This window comes from Balaenoptera acutorostrata, chromosome 2 (genome assembly GCF_949987535.1).
Source record: "Balaenoptera acutorostrata chromosome 2, mBalAcu1.1, whole genome shotgun sequence".
NCBI classification, from domain to species: domain Eukaryota; kingdom Metazoa; phylum Chordata; class Mammalia; order Artiodactyla; family Balaenopteridae; genus Balaenoptera; species Balaenoptera acutorostrata.
In genome coordinates this window covers 23,498,190-23,521,947 of record NC_080065.1, presented here as the reverse complement: position 1 = coordinate 23,521,947, position 23,758 = coordinate 23,498,190, and the positions used below count along the sequence as shown (strand labels likewise).

General features: G+C 34.6%; 1 protein-coding gene across 2 annotated transcripts in view; it reads left to right on the top strand.

The window, feature by feature from the left end:
* CDH10 (cadherin 10) overlaps window positions 1–23,758 on the top strand; it is a 120,265-nt gene that overhangs the window by 52,206 nt on the left and 44,301 nt on the right. For both annotated transcript variants that reach the window (XM_028168033.2, XM_028168032.2), the window contains exons 2-4: window positions 10,868–11,162; window positions 12,695–12,814; window positions 13,273–13,440. In XM_028168033.2, the coding sequence (XP_028023834.1) occupies window positions 10,868–11,162; window positions 12,695–12,814; window positions 13,273–13,440 (583 nt within the window). The remainder of the gene's footprint in view (window positions 1–10,867; window positions 11,163–12,694; window positions 12,815–13,272; window positions 13,441–23,758) is intronic.

Sequence of the window (23,758 nt, the reverse complement as noted above, 5' to 3'; positions counted from 1 at the left end):
TAATACTTGCTGTTTTGAAGTTAATGTATCTTTTTTGTTCCCAAATACTTTTACAGTTTTCTCTATGTTTTCAAATTTCAAAAATATGACTATAATGGGATTATTTGTTGTTTTACTTTTATTTATCCTTTTGGAGTTTCTCAGATCTTACTGAATCTGTTTCTTGGTATCTTTATCAGTTTTTAAAAATTCTTACCCATTTTTTCCTTCAAAGATAATTTGCATTCCATTCTCGTTTCTCTCGTTCTGGGAATCCAATTTCATGTGTGTTGCAACTTTTGATTCTGTTTCACAGGCATCCAGTGATCTTATCTATTTTTTCTCATAATTTTTTCTCTCTGAATTTCAGGTTTGTATTTTCTATATACCTAACTCCTTGATGGCAATGTCTGCTTACCTTTCAACAGACTAACCTTGTGTTTTACTATATATCCAATCTGCTGTAAAAACTGTCTATAGATTTATGAACGTCAGGCATTGTATTTTTGGTTTAGAATGTTCTTTTGATTCTTTTCTCAATCTCCATTTTTCATCTGCTCTTTCCACTTTTTCCTTATATTTTCAAATATATTATGCATAGTTATCTTTCAATTTTGTCTGCTAAATACAATATGTTTATCATATACAGTCTTTTTCTATTCTGTTTTTACTCTTGTATTGGTTATATGATCTTGCCTTTTTGCATGGATAGTAACTTTTCCTACCATACATTATGTATAATGGGTTATTTTTCACCGGAAAGAATTTTTTGATTGTTTTTTGGATTATTTGCTTATCATCTGTGATCATTAATTTTATGTGTCAACTAGGACATGGTGACCAGTTGTTTGGTCAAACACTAATCTAGACGTTGCTATGGAGGCTTTTTTTTTTTTTAATGTGATTAACCTTTATAATCAGTAAACTATAATTAAAGCAGATTGCTTTCCATAACGTGGGTGGGCCTCATCCAATCAACTGAAGACCTTAAGAGCAAAACATGAAGTTTCCTAAAGAAAAATGGCTTCTGCCTCAAAACGGTAACAAAGAAACCCAGCCTGAGTTTCTAGCTTACTGGCCTGGCCTGTGGATTTATGACTCAAAATTGCAACATCTACTCTTACAAATTTTGAGATTGCTGTCCTTCCCGATGGATTTCAGACTTTGTATCTTCCACAATCCCATGAGCCAATTCCTTAAAATTCTCCAAACAATATGTAGATATATAGAAAAATAGATGGATATATATATATATATATAATATATATAAAAATATAGATTTCCTATTGGTTCTGATTCTTTGGTTATAAGGCAAATGATATATCACTACAGTTCAATCAAGGATTGAGGAAGATCAGATTGAATTGCCATTTGGTAAGCCTACGTCTACCACTGTTTATCCCTTTACCAAGAAGGTGAACCCTCCAAGTGAGAGTGGGTCCTGTCTCTTTTGCCCCCCAGTTCTTCAGGATACTTAGTTTTGCCCTTCAGAAATTCTCAGTTTAGATCTTTAATCATTTGCTTGATGCTCCTTCAACAATTGACAGAATTCTCCAGGAGGGAATAATCTGTATGTTTTGCCACTTTGCATGAAGAACAACACATTTCTTGCTTTCTCTTCTCTCTGGCAGTGACCATTTTTCAAGGGACCAGATCTGTGAGTCTGTATTTTTAGCCTACAGAGGCACTAAGAATTGTTGAACATTCCTAGGTGCAAAGTCCCTGTAGATCCTCAGGTTCAACCCGACATTCCCTGAAGGGCTTTCAAATTTCACCTCCTCATGAGTCTTTTTTTTTTTTTTTTTGAACCTAAGACCCACCAGTCTCTGGGAATGTGACAATTACATTCTGGCCTTCAGAAGCTTTCAGCCTGGCCCTTAGCCATCTACAGACTCATAATTCAACAAATGTTTTATGGAAAGACAGGCAATGCATTTGAGGACCTTCACTTCCCCAGTATTTTCACTCCACTACCATGTGAACTCTAAACTCTTTTCCGACTTCTTTTATTCCAGAAGTACCTTCCTCTTGGGACAATCACAGATTCTTACCTCCAAATCCAGGCTCAGAACTGGCAAATTCCCCTGGGGAAAAAGCAGCTGCAAGTCCTCTGTTCACCTCTGAGCAATCCTCTCCTCCCAGGTTTTAATCCATTCAGTTCCTGTTGTTTACACAGCAATTTGGCCTTAGCAATGTGACTTTTTTCTTTTTCTGTAGTCCAGCTGGATGTTCTATATGTTGTCAGTGGGAATGTCATCCTGCTATTATTACCTAACTACCTTATCCTACTCTTAATTAACTTACAGACGTCTACAATGACTTGCCATATGGTTTTAGAGATAAATTTGGATTTGCATTTCTATCCCTGGCTCTTCACTGAAAAATGTAAATATGTCTCCCGGTAATCCATGTATATATCATATCCCACTGATACCATCTCATAGTTAACTGGAATTTCTAGCTAATTTATAGCCCCAATCTTTTTCAATATGAAGAATAAGATTTTATTTGTGTACATTTATACTTTCAATGTAATCGCTGATCCCCACTTTTCATTATGGACTTCTAATTCCATTTCACTCTATTCAGAAGAATTTCACTTCTTTCCAAAGAAGTAGCACAAAATGAACTCTTTATTCCTCATGTCTGTGGTATTTGACTCTGATGTCCATTTCCTTTTACAAGTAAATAATTCCTTATTATGTACTGTGAAATGTTAGGAGTCCATAAGAATAGAAAACTTGGTTCTCATCCTCAAAATATATTTGTAGTTCCATAAAGACTTATAAAAATAATAGTTCAAAATTTGAAGTGGTTATAAAATTTTATATGTATATACATATATATAATACCTATATACACATTCATACAAACAGATGCACATGATAATTGGGGCACTAAGGAAAGAGAGGTCAATTCAGCCTTACAAAGGAGTTTGAAAAAATGCCTCATATAGGAGATAAGATATAAATAGGATCTTTATCGATGAGTAAGAATTTTCAGGGTGGATAAATCAAGGTAGTGGGGAAGGACACAAGTTGTAGGGGCATGATATTGTCAGATAAGTTTGGGGTCTAGGTTTCCTCATTTGATGAAGATATGAACGTTTCTCCACCAAATGAGCAATCCCCTTTCATAAGGAGAACATCTACCTTGATTTCTTAATTCCTTTTGTATGTGTGTGTGTGTGAGTATATGTGGAAAAACATATAAAATCTACCTAGAATAGAAGTTTTTAATTTAGTGGTCTAGGGCTATATTTGTACTCCCTGATACCGCATATTAACATTCTTTTTGTATTTTACACACACACACGATTTGGAGGGGGGATAGCATTCATAGCCCTTTTTCAGATTCCCATTTCAGTCAGTGTCTTAAAAAAATCCAACAAATGTAAAGATCCAAACCCCTTTTCATTTTCCCCGCCTTGACCATAACCTCTAGAGACAGCAGGCAGCTGCCTAGTCCTTCTCCTTTGGGCATCCAATTATGTACTTGTCAGTCTATAGTTTTCAAGATAAAAGCATCTTTATGAATTAGACTTAGAAACTCAACAGCTTCAAATACTTCCTCTGTAGCAAAATCTCCAAAACTTCTAAGTCCTAAAATGGCACACAGAATTCTCATTACCCTCCTCAATTTAGTTTAGTTCAATCCGATTCAAAAAATACTTATTTAAATAAACTCCTTCAGTGAATAGGTATCCCTAGCCCTCTCCTTCCTTTCATACCTCCTATCATTATACCTTTCTTGTTTAAAAGAAGGAAGGAAAGATTCTCAGCTGCCTGTGAAGCCCATAAAAAAGAGATGATCACCCTTTATTTTTTCTCCTCTGATTTCTGTAGACCTTACTAATCAAAAATGAATCTCTTGATTTTAAATATTTTGCATTTACTTAACAATTTTTAGACATGTATTTACACATACTCCCATATTATAAATCTAAGATGCTTAAGAAGACTTCACGTTTTGGGGAAAATAAGGTGTGAAATGTTCAATGTCATTTTCACACTGCAAGGGAATACTCTGCATAATTTAGTGATCTTCAAAACTATAGAAGGAAGATGCCAGGCTTCTAAAAGAATATGAACCTTCTCTAAAATATTTCCCCAATAACTCTCTTTGGAAAGGAAAACTAATACAATAATTAGAAAGAATGTGTCTACTGTGTATTATGCATACCATTTATGGTCGTGAAGCAGATAATGCCTTATAAAACTGTGTTTATGGAAAACTTAAAGAAATGCCTTCAATGTAGTCTTGGTATCTTTACAGTACCAGGAAAGAAATGTACGAGTTGAGACACTGTAAGATGTGAATTAGCAGCAGTCCTAGCAGGAGATGTCTTTAGAATTTTATAGCACTCTCTGCTAAGAAGTCTGACCTGCTGCAGGGTCTTGAGTAATTCCTAATGGTGTCTAAGAAAGCCCCCCAAACTGCAGGATGATCCAAGATGGGACTCATCAATCAGGGTGGCCCAGAAGCACAAGGCCAACTGTCAGTGGGCTGCACTCTCAGAAGACCAAACAGGAAGAGGAATCTCTAGCTTTTGAATCTGGACGCCCCCTGGAGTTTGTACTCCTGGGGGAGAGCTCCAGAGAACTCTGTCAAATGTGGAAAACAAACAACTTGATTTTTTTTTTGCCAGACACTAAATTAAACAGACAACATTGCCCGTCAATCATTTAATCCTCTATACTTGCTTCTGGTCCCAGAAAGAAATTGTTCAGAAAATTGTTTATTAATCTAAGTCATATATATGGGGTATTTTTAAATTATTGTAGTTGTTTTTACAGGCCATTCCATTGATAGATAAGCTTAATTTCTCCTCTCCATTTCTATTTTTGAAGAAAAAATTGTTTCATTGGGATTCATAAAAATTAATGTATATGTTTCCATATCATTAATATTAAAATAATGCTCCATCTTACTCTGTAAATGTCACACACTCCAATTCAAGATTTGCCCACCCTCCCTTTTTTCCCCTAGTCTCAACAAAATGAGTAACTACTTATTTATTTCTGACCAGATTGTGTTTATTTGCTTTAACATGCTTTCAGCTGTTTTCTGGTGCTGGACCATCTTCACTGGTATTTTTTTATTGGATGCAAACTTAAAGTTACTTGATTCAATGCCTTATTTTCCATTTGATATTATGTTACTCACTAGAGCAATTAGAGCAAAATGCTAATGATGATGGTACCAGAATAGCATAGCATATTAGCCATATTCTGGATTTTTAAAAAAAACCAATATAGACTATATTGGCTGTTTGAAAGAACAGCAGGCATAAAATTATCACTGTGCATTAGAAAATCTATTCAACAATTTCTGATATTCTGAAGTTAATGAACACACACAAACAAGAAATTGTTAAACTCAGATAGTGTATCTTATAGTCCTTTGGATTCATTTATCAAAATGTATCCTTCAAAGAACTAGTCTAACCATTATAAATACAATCCTAATATGATTCTACAAATATAATTCTAATTTTCTCTACTGTCTTTTCCCAGTGTTGGGGATCAAACCAAATACCAACGATGACCAATATCTAAAAGTGTATCAGTATTCTGAATGAGAAAGAATCTCACACAGCAACATAAATTCCTCTGAACTAGTAATCAGACTTTTACTGGCAGTATTGATAGATACGTTTTTTTACGTTTTAAAACTTGTTCATTTTTCTTCCAGCCAAGGAAGAAACTATAAGATAAAACCTTTTATCAGTTATCCTTTTGGTAACAAATTACTTAAATTCCCTGTACTTCATAGATCAATACTCTGATTGCTTTTATAGTATTTCCAAGCTTAATGTGAGAAACTGAAAAATAAAAATGAATTGATATTAAGAAGTAAAAGTTCCACCAACAAAGCACTGATCCTCAAGTGTAGTCTTAATTTAACGCCTGTGTGATAAAAAATTGATTGGATCTCAGTTTTTTCCTCTTAAAAGTAAAGATGACCTTAGACTAGATAAGCCACAAGACCCCTTTTAGCTTACAAACTTCATTTTAGACAAATATATTAAAATGAATGCTTTACATGAAATGTTATAAAAACCTGCCACATTTAAAATTACTAGGCTTTCATTAAATAATTGGCCGTTAAAATATTTATTTAAATTCAGTGGATTGTATAGTTTTAATTATTAAACTAATCAATATAAGCAAATGAGTTATAATTAACCACATCCAAATTTAAAAAGTTAAATAATAGGAAAATGACTTTTAAGTGTGCATAGAACCAGTTGTTCTGTTTTCATTAATTGTCATGTACCTTGCCATGTCCTTTATCTGCTTGTGAATTTACAAGGAACACAGCAGGTTGTGAATTTTTAATAGGCTTTCCTCAAGGAAAGAAAAGGTCAGTATTAACATAAAATTCTTCTTAAGGATTTGTGGCACAAATGTTTCACACAGGGGTTACTGAGGAACTAAAGCCACAATAATCTGATATTTTTTTCTATGTTTGAAGAAACCTTAATATCTCACATAATAAAATAGCACAAGGTCAAATCAATATAAAATTTATTTCAGAGTAGACGCTTTAAGTTATTTAGCACTTGATCCATAATCCCACTTCTCAATAGCACAAACAACTAACTAATTTTGTTTAATTAAATATTTAATAAATCCAAGTATTGATAACTAATATCCAAATGAAAAAAGGAAGAGTAGTGAGAAAGCTACAGTTATAAGGACTAACCCCTGTCTGATCATTGCTTAGTAAATGAGTTGGAATGTAAAATAAAATTTTATCACACACACAAGGAATGACGGAGAGAGACAATACCAGGGTAAGGAGGGAAGAGTATGCAAAAGAAGAAATAATTACAATAATAAAGAGAAACTTGAAAAAGAGAGAGGGAGCTTAGGCGGAGGACTATAATTAAAGAACTTTGTCCATTGGTCTCTTTCTGTAACTTTTAGAAAATCAACATCATCATCATACCCCTTAGTAGTTAACTCTGTCTCCCATCAGGTTCATCTAGGGCAGAAAGCAACTTCCCAAGTCTTAGGACATCTAGAAATGCATGTCTCTGCCTCATAGTATATATCAATTGCAGTCTCTTTACTTGTCCAATTCTCAAATATGTTTATTTAAATAATATTTCAATAAACATAGACTAATGTCAAGCCCCCAAATATGGTCATTTTTGTCCTTTTATTCTAGTGTTAGTGTTCCATTGTTTCCCTCTGTAAGAAAAGAAAATGCTTTTTCTTTTCTTTTATGCAGGCTCTCACAGTTCAAGAAAAAATTATTATGTCTGGTTTCTTAAAAACAACATTTATAAATTCATAGATCTAATTCATTTCTCTTAATTATGAGAAGGTAGAAATCCTCTCATTTCCGACTCACGAAACCAACAGTCCAGCTTCCAACCCTCATCTCTTTGATTCCCAACTATCATGTTCAATTTTCTAATCCAACGGAAACTGCCACCCTATGTGGTCCAATTACAAGATTTAATTTTCACTCTCTGTAGTATAAGTGAAGGTAAAAATCCTGCTGTGATTCATATTGCAAAACTGAGCTTTATAAAAATTAAAATCTCACTATACTAGCAACTTTTTTTTTGCACGTCTAACCAATTAGAAGAGCAGAACTGGTCTTAATGATTCCCATCTTGTCTTATTTCCTTCTCCACTCTGAATCTACGTTCTATATTCATCCAGTGTTCTTTATGAGGTGTAAAATTTGTAAAATGCAAAAATAATTCCCAGGTTTTAACCTCTACTCATTCTTTATCACGTAACTTAGGTGATATATGCTTAAGGAAATCCTCACTCATTCCTGTAGGCTAGTTTAGGGACTATCCTGTGAATTTCCATTACACACTGTGTTTGAATCTTCCATAGCACTAGGATGGAATTGTTCATTTACTTTTAGAACTACCTGATTCTTATGAGAGTAAATAAATATTTCTCAATTAAAATTGTTGAATGAATAGACAATAAACATCATAACTGTCCAGTACAAATCACAAAGTTATATGATCAGATGATTGATAATATCAATAATCTTTTCTTGAACTATTTTGATTCCCAGACAGAATAAGAAATATGCAATGCTTATATCTGTCATTTGGAAAATTGCCACATTATTGTACATTTATATAATTGGAAAGTTTCCCAGCAACTTTGTGCATTTTCAGTTACTAAAAAGCTTCAGTCTTGTGACTTTTTGAGAGTAGTTCCCTGGACAACACAGTCATATGTTACTTCTGAGAGCCGTTTAGTTAAAAGCAGATATTTCTTGTTTCTCAACCTTACTTTGTTGTTTATGAATAGCTAAAAATGCAGTAAAAAATTATTTGTTACCTGACTTCTATATCTTTTTCTCCAAGTACGTATCCATTTGGGGTTTTTTTCCTATTATATCTGTAATAATGAGTTATTTATCCAAAAATCAGCAAAATGGAGTTTGATCCATATTTAATGGCTAAATGCTGATTATTACAAACCATTAACAAAAATATAGACTGCTTTTGTAAACCCAGCAGTTGTATATAATATATTGTATTACATATATATTGTATTACCTAACAGTAATAAAATATATTGGGGAAGGGGGTTAAATATTCATTTAATTTAAACAATTTTGATATCCACATAAAAATGTTTTCACAGCCAAGTTCATTGATATAAGCTCCTATAAAGAAAAAGAAGCTTTCAAATAAAGTAACAAAATTCTACTTTAAAGAGAATATAATCAGTGTAATACTTCTACAGGTAAATAGATAAAATTTTTTGTTGATTTAATCATCTAAAGAGCAAAAGTCAAACCTACTTAGATAAATATCTAACTCTATAATATTTTGCATAATGGAAGGATATTGTCTCCAGTTTTTATTTTTCTAAGCTACAGGTCAGTATGCCTATTCCAATTTATTACTATATTTTATATGAATATTAAAAAAGACAACATGCTACAAATGAACTTATTTACAAAACAGAAACAGACTTACAGACATAGAAAACAAACTTATTACCAAAGGGGAAGGAGGGAGAGGGATAAATTAGGAGTATGGGGTTAACAGATACACACTACTATATACAAAATACATAAACAATGAGGGTTTACTGTATAGCACAGGAAACTATATTCAATATCTTATAATAACCTATAATGGAAAAGAATTTTAAAAAGAATATATAACAAAATCACTTTGCTGTATACCTGAAACTAACACAATATTGTAAAACTATACCTCAAATTTTAAAAAGACAACATGTGCATGATGATATCTAAGTTATAATATATGCTTTATCAAAACTTAGAAAATCTACACATTCTTTTTCTATTTCTTAGCAGAGGAAAAGCAAAATAAAAATTTTAAAGCATAATCTCTTACTGCAAATAAGGAAACATGATCTTAGCATTTAAAAAAATATTTATTGGTGTGGTGGTACAATTAGAGAAAAACTTACAATCCTTGTGTTTTACAAAGGCATGCATGGCTAAGTCTCTCCCTCAGGGTATGAATTCCATGACAGGCAAGGGGATATTCACATCTGGAACCCGCACATCCATTTGCAGACCATCCTTGAAGTACTTGGGACCCATTATTCCCTGCCCAAACATCCTTGAACTTGCTTCTAGATCCTGGAGAGTCTCTTCTCCAAGTCAGTCTACCAACGGCCAGATTTACCCATTTTTATATGTACCCTTAATCCTGAGGGCTGGCCTAGTGTGCATCTGTTAAAAAAGGATATACAATCACCCCTCCACATCTGTGGGCTCAGTGTCTGTAGATTGAACCAACCGCAGGTGGTAAACATAGTGCACAATCCATGGGTGGTTGAATCCATGGATGCTGAACCCATGGATACCGAGGGCTGACTGCATTATGCCATTTTATGTAAGGGATTCAAGCATCCTTGGATCTTGGTATCCACGGGGGTCCTGGAACCAATCCCCCACAGATTGGTCCTGGAACCAATCCCCCATCCACCACAGGGCAATTGTGGATGGAATTTGCCCATGACACATGGGGTCCTGGACAAGCGTTAGCACTGGGGTGGGATGTGGACTAGGCTGATATATCCACATGAATGCATGCCAAGCTCTTTGACGTGATGACTAGATTGTGGAAGATGAGTGTTGTGGGCATAAGCAAGGAGGCAAGAAAAAGGCTTGCCCTACATTGCATTGTTTCTACACAGAAGTTGTTTGCAGTTGTTAAGAAGATAGATTTGACAAGGTAGGAGACTAGATAGAGCATATTTTATTTTACAGTTTATTAATTTGATTTATAACTTTAAAATATATAGGCAGGTGTTATATAGACATCTATTTGTACTCTTGTTCTGAACCCCACAAATATTTCTGGGGCAGTTGTTGTCATTCATGTGAATCAGAGAATGATGGGTAGGGTTTCTAACATAGAAGCCATGTCTCATGCAACTTTGCCTGTCTAAAGTTCTTAAAATATTGCTAATTCCAATAATTAATAATAAGTTTACAGGAAGTAAATTTCTTGCATAATATGAGAGTAAAAGAATTTTCCACTCACAGAAAGAGATGAGAGAAGCAATGTTTACACCAGCATATCAAGACTAATGACTTATGTCTTTGTCAGGAGTTATTTGCCTACGGAAATGGTTATTTACCAAGCAAAGCAAAGAAAGGAGCTGTGTTTGTTTGGTTTATTTTTATTACTTTTTTCCATTTAGAATAAAAATCACACTGATATGTAAAAGGCTAGTCCTATTGTTTACAGCATATAGATGAGTGTGATCATACTTATTCAACTCTTATTTCAAGAACTAAGATAACTGACCCCATTTTTCAAAGATGTGACTTGAGAGACCTTCTTTGAATTCTTTCTGCATTATGTATCTTTAGACATTATCATGGATATGCTCATTTTTATTCCCCCTAGCTTCATTCAGACCAAGATAAAGGAGATGGATCCCTCAAATATATTTTATCTGGAGATGGAGCTGGTACTCTTTTCATTATTGATGAAAAAACAGGTGACATTCATGCCACAAGAAGAATTGATAGGGAAGAAAAGGCCTTTTACACTCTACGCGCACAAGCTATTAACAGAAGAACTTTGAGGCCAGTAGAACCGGAGTCTGAGTTTGTGATCAAAATCCATGATATCAATGACAATGAACCAACGTTCCCAGAGGAAATTTATACGGCGAGTGTTCCCGAAATGTCTGTTGTAGGTAAGTTCATTTACAGTGTTTATGATGGTATTCAAAAAGTATAAAAAATAATTATCAAGAAATTCTTAAAATATTATGATCAATTACTTGAAATCATATTTGATTCCCTGCTAAGAGTGCGTGTTTAATTTCCTGAATTATGAAATGAGTCAGGAAAAAGAAAGGATGAATGCATTTCTCACTTCCTATGGGTTTGTAACTTTCTACAATACAATAGACACTTCCTTCAAAAATCCAAGAAAATACCATTGACCTTCAGTAGAAAACTATGAAAATGCAAATTTTTGTCGCATGGATTTGGAGAACAGCTGTGTAAAGTCCTGACTCCAAATATATTATAAGTACACTTAGAACACCATAAACATAGTCTAGAGTCTTTACATATATACTCTAGTCATAATTTGCCTAAAGAGTTTGTCTGGATTACCTAGATGTTATGAACATTGGAGTTAATTAGATTTTCTATCACTTCATATTAAATATTTTAAAACATCCTTTCAATTTAACCATTATACATAAAACTCTGCTGATATAAATCTCTTATTCAAATAAACCAGTTGAAAATCAACAGCTAATCACAAACTGATACAGAATTTAAAGTTAGGCTGCAGAAGCAGTAAGACAGAAGGCTTGAAAAAACTGGAAGTATAACATTCAAGAAAATAGACTTCCTTTTTCAATGTAAATAAATGGAAGGTGTATTTGTAGGCAAAGAAAGTTAAGATTGACTTCATGTTTTTGCTAAATAGAGAACCACAGAAAATTAAACATCAAAAAACAATAACATTTTTTAGAGGTAATGTATTTGGATTTAGTAGAATAGATCATTTCTCAAATGTGGGAGAAGTATAAACTGATGAAACAATTCTGATACATTTTTTCCTTGTAACAATTTTAATAGAAAATATCCAACTGCAGTTCTCAAAAGCATTGTTCAGAGATTATTATTTAATATTTACTTCACTAAATCCCAAGGACTTTTGGCAATCACCTTAATATAAAGCCCTTTTATATATTTTGAACTTTATTAAATAGCTTCTAATAGTTCTTGGGACTTGGGATCATCTTGGATTGTTTCTAAATTTAGAATTTAATCTATTCATAAAATCATATTCTAGAACAGATGTTAATTATTTTTATAGTTAATTAGTGGAGAGAGAGAAAAAACAGCATACTTACTCCTTTGTGATTAGATATGCCCTTTTCACAAAACAAATCTATTATGTGAAAATGAATTTAAATATCAAACCCGAGCATTTGTAAAGTGTCTGCATTTATTATAATCTGATACACTGTAGCATTATCTATTGCATGCATGAAAATACACCTGTTGGCTAAATAAAATATGTTGTTGAATTCAAAGTTTACCTATAATATGCTATATGTGTATTATTTTCATCTAAATTATATATGAATGTTTCTTTAAGAGGTCATTATTAAAGCCAAAAATCATTGAAGTCTTCCATGAAAACCAGTGCTTTTGCTCCTCCTTCTGGTACTGTGCAGAACTAAGCTGAATTTGGATACTTCAGGTACTTCTGTGGTGCAAGTCACAGCTACAGATGCCGATGACCCTTCCTATGGGAACAGCGCCAGAGTCATTTACAGCATACTTCAAGGGCAGCCATATTTCTCTGTGGAACCTGAAACAGGTCAGGAATCATGGAATCATGAATCAGTGTTTGTTCATTTAGTAGTCTTTATGATCTTTATAAGTAAAAAAAAAAAAAAAAAAAAAGGTGGGAAAATAAGAACAAAATCCTAACATTAATACTCACAGAAGAGTGATGATGCCACAGTTAAAGATTTAAGAACTCAAAGTTGAATGATCGAGCGAGCTAATGGGAATATACCTGCTTTTATGTTTTTGCATCTGGGTTTAGGGCACTAGACAGCACATACGATATTCTTTAGGAAATAGAAAAACAACACAAATCAGAAAATATTTACATAGAATCACTTTTACAATTTCTAGACAATAAAAATTAATAGCAAAAGCATTTTCATCTTTCAAAAATCACTACTATTTTGGATTTACAATTTGTGAGCTTAATCAACTAATAATTGAGATTTTAATGAGCATAATAAAAGGTTTTCCATTTTCTTCAAGGTATCATCAGGACTGCTTTACCAAACATGAACAGAGAAAACAGGGAGCAGTATCAAGTGGTCATCCAGGCCAAAGACATGGGTGGCCAGATGGGAGGCTTATCGGGGACCACCACGGTCAACATCACGCTGACAGACGTCAATGACAATCCGCCGCGCTTCCCCCAGAGTAAGCTGTCTTTAATGGTGTTTGTGCAGGGCAAAAGCTTTAGAGTAAAAAACGAAAAGAGGAGAAAAAGCAATTGTCAATCATTTCATTTAAAACAGACCAAAAATGTGCTACAAAAATGAAGAAAAAAAAATGTATATGCTGATGAATTCACTGTTATCAAGAGATAAAAGTTAAATATTTCAAACATAGTTCATTCAGAGACAGAGGGATCTATGATCACAAAACCTCTCCATATATATACATATACACATGCAAGCTTACATATATACTGTCTCTCTCTCTCTCTCTCTCTCTCTATATATATATATACGTATACATATATATATACTCTATCATCTAAGAACTATTTCTGTCAGCAAAGGAAATGTTTTATTAAAAAAAAACTAAATTATACTTCTATAATGAATGTGTTTATTTCTACTTAGAATTTAATAAAGAAGATTCTAACTTGAGGGTAAAATTTTTCAATAAAATAACTAATTTGCCATATTGTAAGAACTTAGCCAGAAAGAACTACATAGGGGGAACCTTACAAACTAATCAGACTTCCATTTAATATCACTGTGTCAGACTTGCATGTAATATCTGTGTTTGGAATGGCAATCATACTAAAACATTTTGTATTTCTGATTTATTTATAGATTTATTTTGTGGTTTAGAATGAAACCTTCAAATTCTCAAAATAGGTCAAGAAGAGGTTAAGAACCATTAGCTTCTGACCATATAATTACATTTATTTATTCTCCTTTCTTATGCAAATTTGGTAGGCATGCAGCTAGAGAGGATGGTATTGGGTCTCAGTGGACACCACCAAGACTCAGCCAATTTCCTGCTAATCTAAAAGACCCTTTACTTCAAGATGGAATCTCACGTTGTTAGGAAATGTGGCATAAAACACAGGCTTTAGTATGATCTGTGTTTTTAATTTTTAACATTTGCTGTGTATTAACTTCTAAATTGATCTCCCAATTTTAGTTTGTTTGTTTTTTGCCTTAAATAACTTTGTGATAAAGTATTAAAGTGTAAAAAGCAATAGCTTTTTGTGATATTTATATCTTTATACTAAAGGCCATTGCACAGAAAGAATTATAGTCTAAGAATTCACTGTATTATTTTGACTCTTTAAAAGCATTTCACCTCTTTTCTTGTACTATTTTTATCTAACTTTGATTATACACATGATTTTAGTTGAATTGTCTAAAATCACATGTGTGGAAAGATTATAGAATTCAGAGAGAATATTCTTGAGTGGACTCATCATATGCTTATGTATTTTTATGATATTTTGTTGGATATTTAAGGTGCATGCTCCTCAGGATTGCTACTGTGGTGTTTGGCCCAAAACACAGAGAAGGGTGTTCGCTTATGCTGTTTTCAAATTATCAGGTTTCAACTTCAGGTTACCTTTAGCATCGGCAGGGAAAAGCAAACCAATAATAAATCTTTATAGTTCTTTTAGAACAGGTCTAAAGACATGCCTCGTTGCACTACAATTTAAATTTCACATTTTATATGTATTTCTAACCACCTCTTAGCATGAGCCTGTTGCCAGGAGAATGGACATGCAAATCTAGGAGAACAAACCGTTAAGTGGTTGCATAATCCACAATGTGCAAAAATATTTGTGAAAAAAGTATTTTATGAGTAATAAATGACCATTAAGAGGATTATTATAGTGTAAATTCTCAGGAACATATATACACATGTGTCCAAAATACAGTCCATTTAAAAATTATGCATTTGATAAGCAAATTAATAGATTCTAACTAAATGGAAAAACTAGACATTTGAAAGATGAAACTATCTGATAAAAATTTATTTTATCATTTTTCTTCTACTGGAACACCTTTATTAATTCATTCACTAATTACTTTCTTTTCTTTTGTTAAGTCAGAATTTGTGGTTGGTATCTGGTAGGCACATTACACAAACCTGACATAATAATAATAGTAATAATAATTTAAAAAAGAAACAGCAATAGCATAACATGTTTTCTGAATGGCGTTTTTATTTCACCCTGTATCAGGTTATTTACTGACCTACTTTATTTTATCAAAACAACTCATTGAGGTCAGTATTCTGATCTCCATTCTACAAATGAGAAAACGAACATTATAGACATCAAGGCCGAACTGCAAGTAATGGCAGAGGTGGTTTGAAGTCCATGACCAACTCCAGATGTACAACACAATATATTACGAGAAGTTTTAGAGCACCCTGTATTTTGTCTCATTATTTTTTAATTATAGATGGAAACATAATTTACGGATCTTTATTTTCTCAATTATCTTTTCTCCTATGAATATTTGCAACCATATCTTACTGTTGGGAACACTCAGTCATGGCAATTAAAATGTTACTTGATAGTCTAAGTCACCTAACATGCGAAAAACTAGTTTTTAATTTCTCATATCATTTCATTAAATAGCCAAGGTTTGGAGGGAGTTCCACAGCTTGTGAAGACCTTCATATGTAGCACATCACTGAAACTCACAACTAACTTGTGTAGACTCATTGTTATTATCATTATACCCAATATACGGAAGAAGTAAAGGAGGTTCAGGGTGGAAATAATAAAGAGGACAAACTAGTACTGCCTAATAGAAATGTGCAAACCAAAAATGTGTGCCACAATAGTAATTGTAAATTTTCTATCAGCCATATTAAAAAAATAAAATAAGCAGGAGACATTTATTTTAATCATATATTTTAACCCAATATTATCCTTTAAACATATCATCAATATAAAACTTATTCAGATGTTTTACATTCTCTTATTCCATAATTCTTTGAGATACACTCTTTCATTAAGTATTTTCCAGTTACATCAAGGCTCAAGTCAGACTAATGACATTTCCAGCCAATAGCTTCATGAGGGTTAGTGGCTTGGCTAGTGGCTGCCATACGGGCCAGTTCAGGACAGACTGTGGAGTCATCCTCTTGAATCCCAATGCTGTCTTCTTCACTTAGTAGCTTTTTCACCTTGCTCCACTGAACCGACCTTTTAGTAGAAAGGTACCATTTCAGTGCCTTTCAGTAAAACTGGAGAGCAGTGCCTACCCCATGGAGTGGGAAGACTGAATAATTTAAAGCAGGGGTCCCCAACCCCCTAGCAGTCTGTAGCCTGTTAGGAACCAGGCCACACAGCAAGAGGTGAGCATTGGGGGAGCGAGCAAAGCTTCATCTGCCACTCCCTGTAGCTCCCCATCGCTCGCATGACTGCCTGAACCGTCCCCCCAACCCCATCCGTGGAAAAATTGTCTTCCATGAAACCGGTCCCTGGTGCCAAAAAGGTTGGGGACCACTGATTTAAGGTATATGAAACGCTTGACTCAGTGGCTGGCATTATTGCATTTATGTGCTCAGTAATATTGATTTGTGCAAGTACTGCTGTATTATTATTATTTTTCAATATTATAAAAGTAGAGTCAAAACTTCAACTTTCATACAGATTGATCCAAATTCCACATTTCCCAATATGGTACATCTGCGGAAGATAAAAATCTCCATCATTTGGAGGGGACAAGGACAAATGAAAGCCCACATGTCCTCCTTCATTGTTTAGCTTATTTATTGTGTGGGTCTATAACAATCATTCTCAATCAGGGACGGTTTTGTCCCCCAAAGGACATTTAGCAAGGTCTTAAGACATGTTTGTTTGTCTCAACTGGAGGTACTACTGGCATCTATTGGGTGTAAGCTAGGGTGCTGCTAAACATCCCTACAATTCACATGACAAAGAATTACCTGGCCCAAAATGTCATCAGAGGTGAGGTTGAGAAACTTTGATATTATCTGAGGAACTGTTCAAGTGAAATCAGAAATTTTTTTATCTAAAATTATTTATTGAGAACACTCTTGCACCAAACATTATTTTAGAAACAAGACATATGAATATTGTTAAAAAAAAAACTGTTTTTTGTCCCTATGACCTTTCATTAAAGCAGGGGAGGCAGATGATACATAAGAAAACAATTCTGTACATGCAAGGTATTGGCTCAGTTCTGGTTCAAAAGAGGAACACAAGTGTTCCAAGGGAGAGGATAAGGGAAGGTCTTGCTCAAGAGGTGATATTTCATCCAAACACTGCAAGATGGAATAGACTCACCACACAAAGAGATGGGAAAGTCCTTCAGGCAGAGGGAACAGAATATGGAAAACCCTGAGTTGGAAGTTGAATGATGTTGAATGGAAGTTGAATATTAAGAAATGAAGACCAGTGTGGTTGGATCTTACCAAACAACAAGGAGGTTAGTGAGAGATTAGATCAGGGAGCCCTACACTCACAGGAACATTGGCAATAGTCAATTATTGTTGGAATTAACAAACGCATAACTGTGTGCCTGATCTAAGTTACCATTATACTCTTGTGGTTTTAGAGGTATATAAATATGTGAACATTAATAGGACATGTACACCTTAGTATGATTCTAAAAGAGAGGCAATGGATTAGAAGGCTGGGGTGCACCTGAAAACTGAGTTCCAAAAGTCTTTTAGGTTCTTTTGCTCCAGATATTAAATTGTATTTTCACTACCAAAACAATATCTCTGTTGAAATTATTTCAGAATCCTGGATTACTTCAAGTGACTTTAATTTTAAAAACAATTAGTGAAGAAAAAGTCTATTGCTTACCTTCCACCGATAAGCACTGTGCTTGCAATTAAGCCCATGAAGGTTAATAAGTTTTGTTACCTTTTCAGGGCCCGAGAGTGGGCTCTTGTCTAACACTCTGAAATGAATTGTCCGAGGAGACACACATACCGACAAAGCAAAAGACTTTATTGGGAAGGGGCATCTGGGCGGAGAGCAGCAGGGTAAGGGAACCCAGGAGAACTGCTCTGCCATGTGGCTCACTGTCTCAGGTTTTATGGTAATGGGGTTAGCTTTCCCGGTTGCCTCTGGTCAATCATCTTGTTTGTGCTCATATTTGCTCTGACTCAGGGTACTTCCTGGTGGTGCATGCATCTCAGCAAAGATGGGTTTTAGCATGAGGGTTTCTGGGAGGCTGGCGGGACATATTATGGGCTGGCATCTCCTCCCTCCATTTGGCTCCTCTTGAATTCTCCCATTTAGGTTTCAGTGGCAGCACCATGTTCCTTACTGAGATCTCCTGTTGTGAAACAACTCATGCAAGCAGTTATTATTGTGCCTGGCCAGGGCAGGTGGTTTCCGTCAACAGTTCCCTAACATCTTGATTCCTGATTACAAGTGGTTTACTGTCCAGGAGGGGAGAGAATATTTCAATATGAAATGATATGTCTGGCAGAATTTAATGGGCATACAGAAGAGCAGCACTTTTCCAAATAGGGGGAAGGAGGACTGAGTGCATCCTTTACAGTGAAAGGTTTTCTGGAGAATTTCTCTTTTGATATAAATCTTCTTCAGACTACTAAAAGCAATAAGGGCAGGAAAGGAAGGAGAGTTCATGAAGTTGGAAATTAGCAAAATTACCAATGTAGGATATTAGCAAAGGGCATATTCTGTGCAGGTAAAAAAAAAATGGTAAAGGATTGCTTCAAAGCGGTGATGAGGGTTATCTTTGGTGGTGCCTTTAATGTTTGCTTTTCTATTTTTTATCTATTTTTGTAACTTGATACAAGAAAACCAGAATAACAAAGGATAGAAAAGGACAAAAAGGACAAACGTGACAATTGCTTCGAAGTCAGATAAAATGAGTGCTGAATAGCATAATGGGGGTAATTGTGGATGATCTTTCCCAATTGGTTTTAGTAGAAATCATTTCAAAGAAGCTGGAGGGTAGTAAATTGAGGAATAAAAGAAAGTCAGGAAGACGATCAAAGAAATAATGCCTGCACTTTAAGAAGCTGAGGTGAACAAGAAAATTAAATAGAAAAGGAATATATTTTAATAGTTAAAAATAAATCCTGGGTTAAGGGTGGTTCAGTAGATAATTTTGAGAGCCTCCTTTGTCCAGGATCAAAGCAGGAGTTAGGGCTTCAGTGGCCAACCAAGGACATGAGCTAATGGAGGAAGGTGTAGAAGATAAAGCGATAATCACAGGAATACATAATATGGTGTCTGGCAATGGGGTAAGTGCATGCAGAAGAGAAAGCAGAATAAAGGACTAGAGAATGGCAGGGGTGCTATTTTAGGAAGCATGAATAGGAGAGACTTCTCTAAGGAGGCCTGAATAATTTTAAAAACTGAAAATGCATAAAATTAGACAATTCAGCTCCTCTAGACATCAGTTTCTACATATACAATACTTAGAGTGCTACAATTAAGAAATAAGGTCATATATAAAATGTTTTCAGTAGTGACTAACATATAAAGGTTCTCCATACATAAGGATTTTCCTCCCCTTCCTTCTTCCTTCTCAAGGAGTATGACCAGTGTTTCAAATCTTGTTTTTCTTGCTCTGATGCTGTGCTGCTATTCATTAATGGCCCACAAAAGATGAAATAAAAGTGCCTTAAGCCAGGAGATACCTATAATCTCGGCAATGTACCTCATATGAACAAATGAACAACCATGGATGAGGACTCCAGAGCAAATGTTCCTGCTCTCCAAGCAGTCAAATGTTCAATGGTCCTTGAATTTCACTATGTTCCATTGTGCTAACAGAGACAAAAGTTATACTCCATCACCTCTATTTTATCCACCTGGTATTTTCACTTGAATATTTTAGTCTCTTTCACCTCACATCCTTCCTTCTTTCCCTAACATCAGAAAAACAAAATAGGCTCCATGGAAAAGGTCTATGAAGAGATTAAATTACTGGAACCTGATCATTGTAGGGCTTGGCAAAAACACCCAGGACAATGAGATTTGTGCCCAAATGGCCTTTAAAAAAAGCGGCTCTGGAAAAATGCTATGATACTAATTTTCATCTAGACCAGAATCAGTGATTAAGGAATAGCTGATCTGCTGAGGTGAGCACTGAATAGCAGCTCCCAACATCTTTGCCTTAATACAGAAGAGAATGTTGTATGGTAAGACTCTCTCAAATCCATTCCCAAAAAAGAAGAAAAGAAAAAGAAAGACAAAACAAAAACTAGACACCAGAAAGGAAGGTCCAGGCCTAAAGGAAAAGAGTTTACAAAAGCGATTATGTCGATGGTCAGGCTTCCAGTCAGCCAGCTGGTGACTAGGACTTGGCTCTAGTACTTGGATGGGACAGTTCCTAGGACTCAAGAAGAAAGAAAGCAACTAAACATCTGAGATCAGGCAAAACATTCCAACCCACAGAAAGAGCCAACTCTAGAACATAGTTTGAGACGACCACAGCTTGTTATTCATATGTAGCTGCTTTCCCACACATTGTATCACAGAGAAGAGAGAGGAGATTTTTTTTCTCATCCTACTTAACAGTGAGTTAGGCCTCCAGAGAAATCCAGCTCTCATAGAACCATGCCCCTGATCTACTTAGCACTGAGTCACAAACATGTTTGCAGACAGCTTAGGTGGAAAAGTGGAAGTCAGGAAGCAGTAACAAACACATTTATGTAATAGCTGAGCTGGGATTTCATGAGGAGAGAAAATTTATAAACTGCATACAAAATATAATATGATTGAGTGATGGTCTTATTTGTATTTATTTATCTTTGACCTCTTAAGATGTTTCAGAATATTATGTATATAGGTAATCAATATCAAATTTATGAGAATTTGATATGATATTTATTATGCAAGATTACAGATCTATCCCAAGTGCACTCAAAAGAGTGAAGTTATTGCTGCTTACTGTATCTTTTTGCCATGACTTATTGAGAATTTTAACAAAAATCCGTTTTTCATCATTTGGTTGTCAGTTCTGAAAATTAAAACAGAATTTCTCACTTATAGGAAAGTTTTTTTTTAAGATAAATTATAGATGATGGGCACTTGGGTGTACAAATAAATTTAATGAGACTAATTTCCTGAGTATTTTGATGCCAACACTTTATATTTCCATCAAATTATATAAGATTATACACAAATATAGCTAATTCAGATGCCATACTATGCAACTGTAGAATCACTCAGCGCCTAGAAGAGATTTCATACCTAGGTTTGTTTGTTTGTTTTAACTGCATGACCTTTGTTGGCTACTGACTTTATTTAGCTCATTAAATTACATAAATATGGATTGTCTGATTTGCCTACATTTAAATAAAATAAAGCAACAGTATCAAAATAATAGTAACAGGCACAGTGTTACAGCATGGACTAAACACGGTAAAATATAAAATTAACTCAATCTTCATATCTGTGTAATTATAATATAACATAATATATTTATTTACCCCTTTTTATTAGTTCAAGAAAAACTGAAACATGAAACTTAAATCACTTGTTTATGATTCTACAGCTGGAAAAGAAATAATAGCCAGGTTGAGGATCCGGGTTCGATGATTCAAAAATCTGTGCTTCTAACCACTATACCAAGAAAGAAATTGGTACATCAAAGACTCTCTTTATCTTCCCTGGTACATCTTGCCTTTAGTTAATTCAGTGATTCACTACTTGTATGTAGATTACAGGAACAACTTTAGGTAGGACATACTGAATTCTTACAATGTCCATGCATTTTCATACAAACCCAGGAAAATCAAACCTTTATTTGTTAGTGCTTTTGCATTACCCAAGGACCAAACATGAGTGACTGCTTTGCTGGGATCCTTATGCTGCTTGGCGGATACATAAACAAGTTTACATGAGACAAGGTCGTTCAAGGAAATGTCTATATGATCTACGCAGGGATTTAAGACACGTACTTTCAGTGAGCTGTGAGACTACCATTATCCCTGCCTGGTACAAGGGAGGTTTGGTTTAATAAGTGCTGATTTTCGCTTTGTAAATAGAGTCAACCTTGCCTCTACTGGGGATTCCAAGATAATGTAGGCCCCAGGCTGATCTGCATATTTTAAAATTATCAAGCACATTTCAAGTAGAGCAACAGTCAGGTATGTCCCAAGGAAGATGCTTTAGCCTGAGAAAGAAGGGAATGAAATTAAAAATGTCTCTTTTCTCCCTTTTTTAATCTAAAGAAAATGAATATTCTTATATTCAAAAGCACTGTTCTACAACTTATATAGGCTAGATATAGCTCTGATTTTTACCGTGATCACAAAAATAGCCTCAAATATTTGTAGGATTTTTCCCCATGGTCCTAGTACCTAGAATTTGTCAGAATTACAAAGAAAGAATGTTATTGAAGCATTCTTTGATTTATTAAACACTGATTGAAGCCATACTATGTGGAAGGATGTATGATAGGAAATGATAATAAACTAATAATTTTGTAGAGAGAAATAAGAAACAGAATACATACATAAATGGTTTGCCTTTTGAAAGATTATGAAACACAATACCTCTCTCTCTCTGTCTCTCTCACACACACATACACACACACAAATAAACATATATACACGTATTTTATTATATTGTAGTTTCCCTCACACACAGTCTCCTTCATTCTTTTGCTTGCTTGTGTATATAGGTGGAGTTTGTATATAGGTTGCATAAATGTAAGTATATATGCACATATACACATATATATGCACATATGCATGTAAACTTATATACACACATATAACTGGAGAATGATATAATAACATTCACTCTATAATTGTCAATTAAAGCCTAAATCATAAAATGATCAAACCTTCAGATGTAAGGGGACCAGGAAAGAGAAAAATATTTAAGTGTTTTCCAGGCAGGAAAACAGGCATTGAGGGGGAGAACGTTTTTGTTAGGGAGGACAGAATGAACACAGGTGACACTGAGAGAAATGCGTGTGATTTGGTGTGGCTGGATCCCAGGGCTTGAAGCAGGTGTTGTGAGAGATGAGAATGGAAATATAGCAGAGTCAGCATCATGAAAAGGGTTGGATACAAAAATAAAATGCTACGTATGTTATGTAAGGGAGTATTTTTTAGGAGAGCACCAGGCACAGTTCTTCATTTTGTCTAATTATTCTGGCAGCAACGAAGCACATTGCTTGGATCGGAAGAGCAAAGGTTGATGAGAGTCTGAACTGAAGCTGAGGAGAGGAGGGATTTGAGATATAGTTAAGTAGTTGAGCCGTAGGACGTAGTAATTAGGTCGATAAAAGGTTCGAGGGAGAAAGAGAGCAAAAGATACTTTCTAGTTTTCTACCAGAAGAGCTTGTTTGAAGAGAGACAGGGATTTCAGTTTGATTCGAACGTTTTAAATTAAGATTCCTGCAGAAAGATAGTGGTTTTAAATACCTAGGAGACAGTGAACTATGTTGATCTGATGTACACACACGATATATAAGTGAGAACAGACGTGATGATCTCAGCTAAGCTAAACGTTTAGAGTGACATAACTGAGGAAATGTACGATTTC